Source organism: Sylvia atricapilla, chromosome 15, assembly GCF_009819655.1.
Source record: "Sylvia atricapilla isolate bSylAtr1 chromosome 15, bSylAtr1.pri, whole genome shotgun sequence".
NCBI classification, from domain to species: domain Eukaryota; kingdom Metazoa; phylum Chordata; class Aves; order Passeriformes; family Sylviidae; genus Sylvia; species Sylvia atricapilla.
This window is the reverse complement of record NC_089154.1, coordinates 15,779,341-15,788,549: the sequence shown is the minus strand read 5'-3', so window position 1 is coordinate 15,788,549 and position 9,209 is coordinate 15,779,341. Positions and strand designations below refer to the sequence as shown.

Genomic DNA, 9,209 nt, shown 5'->3' with positions numbered 1-9,209 from the left:
CGGCGGCCAATGAGGGAGCGGCGGCCCGCGGATGGCGGGCAAGCACCGCCCCTTAGGGAGGCCGCGGCCCCGCCCCGCCCGCGCGCCCTCCCCACAGCACAGCCCGCGCACCGTGACGCAGCGAGGCAGCACAGCCCTTCTCAACCCTACTGCTTTATTCAGGAACTGCTTGTCCTACACAAGTACAAACACAACATGGCCCAAAAGGATACAAAGTTATACAAAACAAAAAAATCTGTATAATATTGACTGTACAACAGGTGGTAAATTCTTTGCCTTTCCCTGTGTGAACCCTAGTTAATCCAGCCAGCATCGTGGCTTCAAGACTCCCTCTCTGCTTTGCAGTTTCCAAGAGGTTGGTGCTCAGTCGTTTATTTGGGATTTGTAAAAGCATTCACACTGTTTCACTGTGGGTTGAGTAGGAAGTTTCTATCAACACTCTCAACAAAAAGGTGAAAGAAATCACTTAAGGGGGCAGCTACAGAACATTTCTTGAGATTTCCAGCTCCTTCTCTACAGTATCATGTTCACTGGGCTGGACCATTGTTTCTGTGGTGATTGCCTGGTGTAAGCATTACAGAAGAGCTTACTATGCAGAAATTAACCATCCAGGGGAACTGGAATAAAGCAACAATTCTGTATTGAATTAAGTCTCAGACAGGTCTGGGCTCCAGCTGCCCTGAAAAATCCTGTGCTGGCACCTGGAGATCAAAGTATGCAGCTCACTGTCTTACTCACTGGGGTTCTGAACTAGCTCAAGATTTACATGCTGCTCTGTACAGCGTGCTAAGCATTTATAATCACCAAGCAGCAGGTGCTAACTGGAGAAAGAGAGGCTGAAACATCTTTCCCTCCATCTGGAAAAGATGTTTTTACAGCCTTTAAAATCAAAGCTATTTTTAAATAATTTTAATTCAATGCCAGGAATCCAGAAGCCTCACAGTAAAAGTTACTGGCCAGGAACTGATGGTCTCTCCTCTTATGTTGCCTTCACTGCCAGGATTATCTCTCACTCCTCCTCACCCAGACTCATTATAAAAAAAAAGGTACAATATTCCATCTGATGGGATTTAAGTTAAAAAGTAAAAAGCTGTCCAGTCCTTTTGCTCTATCTTGAGGAGTTTGAGCTGGAGCGGCTGCGGTGGCGCCTGCGCCCCGGGGACCGGGACCGGGACCGCCGGCGGACGGGCGACCTGCGCCGAGGAGACCGCGACCTGCAGGGACGAGACAGCTCCCGTTAGGACACAAACAGCAGGCTTCAGGAACTGGTCAGCTCAGATACCACCTCTTAAAAACACCTCTCTGCCTCCCACCAAAATCCCTCACACATCATGGGAAAAGAGCTTGAGCTAAACACAGACAGCTCCAGACAGGACACAGCAGGAAGATTCTGGCTATCATCCCTCTGCCTAAGGAACTGGAAAAATTATTAATACCTGAACAATAGACAAGAAACTTATCTTTCTCCTCATGGAAAATGAGCTCAGATCTTACATCAGATCCTCTTTCACCTGAAGTCATCTTTGACTCCTGAAAGAGTGATATTCAGGGGAAGGATTTATCCAAATCCTTTCAAATTACAAGGAAGCTCCTTAGAGGAAGCTTACTCAAGAAGTAGTTTAGCTTTAAGCTTCTCAGTATTACAACCAAGAGCCATAGCAGCATAGCTACTGCTATGACACAGAGGTTTCAGGCACAGAATATTAACAGAGCTTTAACAGGACAGTAAAAGTTGGAGAGGGAAAGATAACAAAGGAGGAGGGAATGGCAAACCTGCATCTGTGAGATGTCAGCAAAAGGTGTGTTTAAAGGAGCACCAAGAAGCCTCCTGGATCTTGTGCCACAGTACCTACTGCTCATTTTTAAACCTGTGGCTCAAAGCTGTTCAGCAATCAAGTTAATACTGACAAGTAAGACATTCTGAAGACATGTAAACACCAAAGACTTAGAACAACTTATCTGAGCTCAGTCAGGCAGCTGAGGAAGCACAACTGTCAGACCATACCTTGGGGCCAGTGTTCTCCAGTCACCTGACACAGGACTGCTTTTTGGTCCTGTGCCCATTCAGAAATAAGGAAGGGAGGTACAATGGCTTCTGAAAAAACAAGAAGCTGGCACAGCCTGCCACAAGGGTTCTGTCAGCCAGTCTGTTCCCACTTCACCTTGAAACCTCTACGCAGAAGGGGCTCCAGGGAACAGGCTGGGCTGGACGAGACCTTACCCAGCAGAGACTGTGCTCAGGGCACAGACCAGAGCAGGCACCCTGAAGCTAAGGAGTTAGGAACCGCAACCTAGGTTCAACCGATGCCCCAGATGTGTTACTGTCACTTGGCAGGGGAAAGGCAGGCCCAGGCCAAGTCTGTCACCTCTAACAGGCTGCTGCTGAGGAAGCAGAGGCCTGTCCCAGCCCTCACCTCCTCCTCATGCGGGGCGGCGAGCGGCGCCACATGGGCGGCGGCGGCAGCATCCTCCTGGGCGGGCTGAAGCGTCTGGGAGGTGGTCGAGGCCGTGGCGCCAGCACAGCTGTGGCTGTGATCTCCTGACCATCGATCTGGCCTTTTCGGGAATCACAGAAACACGGAGAAGTAAGTATTTTTCAACACTAACATATACACATCATATCACTGCAACTCACAGCTTTGTCACAAGCAACTGAAGTGGGGTCAGCCCCACGGTGCTCCACACCCTGCTCAGAGACTATTCTGACAAAATCCACACACCTACTAGACTTTATCTAATCCTACCAAACTGCAGTTCAGATGTAAACCTGGAAAAGTTTTCATGTAAGCTTAAAATAATGTTTTCACTGTTTTGAAAAAAAAAATTAGCTTCAATAGTTCTGTGTTTCTTGGATCTGCCCTGAAGCCCACAAAAGCCATTCGGGCTGAAAACTGACAGTACTTCATATCAGTTCATCAAAGACATCCCAATCACCTCTAACTCATTTTCTGATGAAATTCGACTCCTCTGAAGATTTTTAAAAGCCCCCAGGCTCCTTGCACATCAGTACCTACCTCCATCCATGTGTTTCAGGGCTTTCTCAGCATCATCTGGGTTCTCAAACTCCACATACGCATAACCTTTGGAGAGGTGTGGGTTTAGCCTGTCAACTGGCATGTCAATCATTTTAATCTTTCCGTAAGTGGAAAAAATTTCCATGATGTGATCCTGCAGAGAGAGAGCATGCCTTATTAACACAGAGCACATTCACCAGCCAGGTCTGGCTGGCACAGAGCAGTAAATCCACAGCACAGCATTTTTTCAGCAGCCTAAACCTTTTACCCCTGAAGACCTTTAAATTACATTCTAGCAAAAAAACCCCTCAAGCCAGCCCAACTCTCTGCAGATCCTTTACCAAAACTGCCCAATTTCCTTCACACTTCCAAGGTAATTTCAGCTGTTGTTCCAAATTCCACAGTTTTCTTCCTAGTAAAGAAGTACATAAAGTCTGGAATACTGATAAAACAGGCAGACTTCTTAAGCACTACAGTGTTTCAGAAGTCTTCATGGTACTTGACTCAGTAAAATCCTACCAAAATTTTCCTCACTGATCAACCGGGACACAAAGGAACAATATCCAACAGCAACACCTTGGCAACTCTGTAGTAACCGAAAAGTCCTGAGAGCTTTGAAAGAGCAACTCACATATTCTCACAGAAGGATATGAATGCCTGACTACAGGGGAACATGCCATTATTACCTTGGTCACGTTTCTAGTGAGCCTTCCAACATGCACTTTCGTGGGTCTGGGTGATGGGCTCCGCCTCTTCCGCTCCTTCTCATCTCTCTTGGGTGGTTTGGATCTGATTTGGACAACAGAAAACATCTACACTTTTCAGGGAACATGCAGGACAAAACCAAAGCCAGCCACTATCACACAATTAAAAATACCATTTTTATTGAAGGGCATCTTTGTCCTGAAGTTAACAATGCTGGGGTGGTGGTGAGGGTGTTCTGCTCAGAAACACCTTAGGACTTGCATTTGTCTTGTCTGCTTTTGCTTTAGAACCTTTTGAAATTTGAGATTTTTGCAAGTTTTAAATTTCACTACAACCAGGGTAACTAACACAAAACCATCCTTTGCCTCAATAACTGAAGAGGCAAAATACGGCCATAAATGTCACAGCATATCACAACCAGGCAAATGAACAGGCAAATGATTTGTGTTTCTGTACCTTTTGTTCGCTACAGAGGTCAAAAAATGTTAAAAAAATATGTAAAAATAGCTGGATGATATTACCTGGAGCCATATACAATTCCTTTGCAGTTAAAAAAAAAATCTGGAATGAAGCTTTAATATGTAAAAAAATCTGTATGTAGAAAATTTATATTTATGCTCCTTCCTAACCCTAAAGTCCATAAATTGAGTGATACACTAAAAACCCCACACTGCCTTAAGCAGATTTTTATCACTTTACACAAAGGAAAAACTGTACAAACACTAAGATAGTTTGATTCCCATGTCACCCTTACAGGGGCTTTCTCTGCCCTCCTTCCTATTTAACTGTTTTAAAAGTAAGCATATAAATATACATATATACACATATATCTGGTTTTAGCCCTGACTTTTGTTAGTTGTGGCTGTAGTTTACAGGAATTGAACAGCTTTACTCTGATCTAGGCCCATACTACTAAGGAAACACTGGTTAAAACCGCTTCTAAAAATATATTTAAAATCTTTAAACTCTTAAAAATTAAGTTTTTAATCTCTGTTCCTACAGGGATTTATGCTCTGTTCCTACAGGGCATATGTATGGATTCTAAGGAAATGGAGCATACCCATTCTAATAAAATTCACATCTCTAAGTTACGGAGAAAGCAAATAGTCTTCAGAGAACCATCTGCTCTAATCACAATCTTGTATTCTACACAGAATTACCCTGACATCTGGCAATCCCTAGAAGACAAACAAAACTGACTTGGAGCGGGAGCGTCTCCTGTTGTCGTGTCTCCGGCGAGAGGGACTGGGAGATCCAGAGGAGCTGCTGGAACTGGAGCTGCGGGAGGTGCTGGAGCTCCCCGAGCGGCTGGAGGCAGACGAGGAACTTGAGCCACTGCTAGAACCAGTGCTGGAGCTGGACCCTGAGCTAGAAGTTGAGCTGGAACGGGATCTGTTTAAAGGAGGAAAGGTTAGTGGAATTGTGGGGAATGGATTTGTAGAGAATTCCCAAAGCCTGACAGAAGGCTCACATAGTTTGTATTTGTATGCAAACTCTGAGATAAAATGTGCCAACTTAGAAAGGCCATGGAATAGGACAGACATTGTTGAGAGAGACATTAAACTAGAAACAAGTTTCAAATGATGACCTTGCAAACAGACTAGATATTTTAGAGAAACAGAACTATGAAAGATGTATTGTAGCAAGACTCACATGAGGTATTTTTAGATATCTGGCTTAAAAGCATTAGCATCATTGCGTGGCAAATGCTGATATGCCAAAAAACATTTATAATGTATTGTAATTAAGAAAGTTTGGTTTCTGATTGTGATGGTGTAAATTGTAACATCTATACCATCTCACCCTACTCATGAGACTAAAAATAGAATAAAAATCCTTAAAATGCCTCTCAAGAGCCCCATCTCTAAGTCAGAAAAAGGGATTGTCCAACATGAAATACCCAAAAAAACAACAGCTGAGAAAACTTCTGACAACTACAGAGAGAGTAACTGTGACTGACGCTTCACAACTCACCAAACAGCCAAAGAAATTCATACTTAAAATATAAACCCTCTTAAGTCAGACAAAATCACACTTAACCCAACACAAGCTTTCAGCAGGCCTAAGACTACTGCAAATAAAGCTACCGATTTCTGAAATGCTGTCGTTTGTTACACCTATAAAGCACTCACCTGGTACTGCTGCTCCCGCTGGAGGCACTGCGTCTTTTGCGCGTCTTGTCCCGCCCACGATCCTTTTCACCCGACTCCTTCGCGGCTGCTTTATCCTTGGAGCGGTCCTTGGATTTCTCCTCAGACCTGTCCTTGCGCTTGGTTGGTGAGGGAGCCCTTCAACAGCAAATGGCAGAAGGCATCGCTTAATTCAAAATAACGTCGACAACAAAAGGCCCAAACCCAAATAAAGGACTGGACAGCAACACAAAACACTGAACTTTGAATGTAACTCATGTAACTCTGCTGAAACGGCAGAGTTAAAGCATTAGGCAATTCCTGACACTTTAGAAAAGGTTCTAGCAATCTCTTCTTTTTCAAACCTGGTAACTCCTTTTCCCCTTCAGAGATATCCAAAGCAGCACTGAGCAGGCCCCACGTCTCAAATCTCACTTCTAACTCCTCGATTCAGAGAACCAGTTCCCTGTTTGCTCAAGATCCAAAAGGAGACAGATTTAACACCTCTCTATTTAGCACTGAAATGCTGGGCATTATTTGACTTCCAGATGTTTGCCATATGAGGGCTGCATCCATCACAAAATCTGCAACATCCATAAACATGTTGTATTTTGATTATTCCACGGGGATTGTTTAAAACCTGCATTACCAACCTGCCTCCAACATTTTAATAACCTCTAAAGGAGTGTGACACCCTCAACTACCAAGGAATGAAACATTCAGGGAATGAGCAGAAGTGTGTTGGAGCTGCCAGCCCTATCTGCAGAGGCACTGAATGCACACAGTAACGCAAGATGTTGGAAACATTTCCATCCTCATCTGCATCACAGGCAAACTCGGTGAACAAGGAAAAAAACTTCTCCAGCTCACAGCATCCAACAATCTTGTTGCTTCTGTGCTTTCTGAAAGCAATTATTTTATTCTCTGAATTGCAATTAAATGTATGGTTGGGAAGAGATTACTTCTGAACAGCCAAACTTGGTTTCCTGATTTTCAGCTTCACAGTCTTCCCTAATACACCAACTGCAAGAAGCAACACAAATGAATATTCACAAACCCAGCTCCCTGCAGAAACCAAGAAATACCCATGGCCTTTCTGCATGGAAGGCAGGAAACTCACACTACAGATGTGCCACTGGCAAAGCTTGCTGAGAAAGGAAATGTGTCCTCAGGCACCAGAGGCAGCAAGAAAGCAGTCTATGGACTTGTCCCATGGGTGTTGCAAAGGGAGTCAAGACGAGCAAACCTGCGTATGTCACTCAGCTTCAGGACATTTCTGACATTCCATTATCCAGCTCTTGCCTCTCCAGTGCAAGGCGTGAGGGGGCTGCAGCTCGGAAAGCCACTGCAATGAGCCCAGCTGGGCGGGACAGAACAGACAGGTTCCTGGTTTCACAAAACCAGAAAACTTAAGATTTTCCTTTCACAAAATCACAGCATCACTGACTGGTTTGGGATGGTGTGAACCTTAAAGCTCACCATTTGCCAATCCCCAGCCACAGGCAGAGACACCTCCTACTACACCAGGTTGCTCCATCCTGGCCTTCAAGGGATGTGGCTTCTCTGGGCAACCCGGGCAGCACCTCACCACCCTCACAGGGAAGAATTTCTTCCTAATCTCTAATGTAAACCCACCCTCTGTCAGTGGGAAGCCATTCCTCCTTGTCCTGGCACTCTAGGCCCTTGTAAAACATCTCTCTCCATCTTTGTTATAGGTTCATTTCAGGCACTGGAAGGCTACAATTAGGTCACCCCAGAGCCCATTTTTCTTCTTCTAAACATCCCATAGCCAGGTTTGGGTTATCTCTGCCTACACATCACAGCTCCTCCTGCACCTGTGGACTATCAAAGTCATGATGATATCAGCATACAAAACTGTCAGTGCCCAAGAGTCACACCTGGTTTTACCCCTTCCAGGATATGGGAAGAGGAAACATGGATAAAGACCAGCATGTTTGCTGTTACCAGCCTGCTGCTGAGGCAGGAAATAGAAACTCAGAACCAATTACATTGGAACAGACCTCTGAGACCATCGAGTCCAACCTCTGACCCAACACCACCATGTCAACTAGACCAGAGCACTCAGTGCCACATCCATAAACACCTCGAGGGCCAGTGACTCCACAATCTCCCTGAGCATCCCCTTCCAAAGTCCAATCGTCCTTTTGCTGAAGACATTTTTCCTCAAATCCAATCTAAACCTCTCCAGTGCATCTTAAGACTGTGTCTTCTTGTCCTCTTACCATGCCTAGGAGAAGAGCCTGACCCCCACGTGGCTATGATCTTTCACTGCTCCTCGGTACAAGCACTTACAAGGCAGATCAGACACATGGCTTTGGAATATTCACCAAACGATGCTGCATTTAAGCAATCTCCAGACTAAGCCGTGGTTTTACTTCTTTCTCAGGAATGCCACTGGCCAAGCTCACTTTGGTTGGAAACCTCACCCTACCCTGTGGGCATTTTCATCTGCACAAGTTCAAGCATTCACTGGAAAATGTGGAAAGAATAAATCAGTCCTCACACAAGGCTGTACAACATGGCATTTCTATGCTCCCACCTTACAATCAAAAACCTCTCCCTCCAACAAACAGCTGGTTTAGGGGCATGCACCCCAAACGAGAGAGTCTAACAGCAGTCTACACAAACCAAACGTCCAATTTCACACACACTTGTGCTTTAGAGACAGAATCTGTACACTCAAAGCAGCAGTTCTATGGCAAAGGAAGCAAACTCGCTGGCCCCCATGCTTCCCGTACGCCTACAGGCGAGTCCTTTAATGACAGTTTGATTCTGGTCTTCAGCTGCAATCCGGCAGAATTCTGCGTGAGAAAGGTTCGGCGCCCGGCACTTCTCTGCCAACTGGGCCGCTGGGCCAGCTTTGGGCCGGCGAGGCGCGAGGCAGCCAGGTCCGCAGGCCGCGGGTCCGGTACAAGGGCCGTGGGGCAGGGGGCCGCGAGATGGGCCCAGCAACCCGCCCCTCGGGCCCGCACGGCGCTCTTCCCGCCCGCCGGGCCGCGGCACCGGCCGGGCCCCGCTCGGCGGCCGGCCCCGCCCCGGCCCTCCCTCCCTCCCTGCCCTCCCCGCCTCCCGCGGCGGGCGCCCGCGGCCCCAGGGCCCCATCCCCGGCCCTCGCGCCGCCATCGCCTCTCGGCGGCCGCAGCGCGCCGCCCCCGGCGCCCCGCGCGGCGGAGGGCTCGGCCGGGCCGCGGCCGGGCCGGATGGACGCGGATGGCGCACCCCCGCCCCGCACTCACATCCTCAGCACCGCCGCCGCTCGCCGCCCGTCGCGCCAAGGTGACGCCAGCGGGCGGGAAGGGGCAGCGCTGGCGCGCCGTGATGGCGTCATAGCGGGGGCGGC

General features: G+C 47.2%; 1 protein-coding gene across 1 annotated transcript; it reads right to left on the bottom strand.

The window, feature by feature from the left end:
• Positions 1-137: 137 nt before the first annotated feature.
• RNPS1 (RNA binding protein with serine rich domain 1) lies at positions 138-9,197 on the bottom strand. Its single transcript, XM_066330353.1, has 7 exons — positions 9,106-9,197; positions 5,852-6,007; positions 4,920-5,111; positions 3,701-3,803; positions 3,015-3,168; positions 2,415-2,556; positions 138-1,214 (listed from the first exon to the last, which is right to left on the bottom strand). The coding sequence occupies exons 1-7, from the start codon at positions 9,195-9,197 to the stop codon at positions 1,109-1,111; spliced, it is 945 nt and encodes a 314-aa protein (XP_066186450.1). The 3' UTR covers positions 138-1,108.
• Positions 9,198-9,209: the final 12 nt, after the last annotated feature.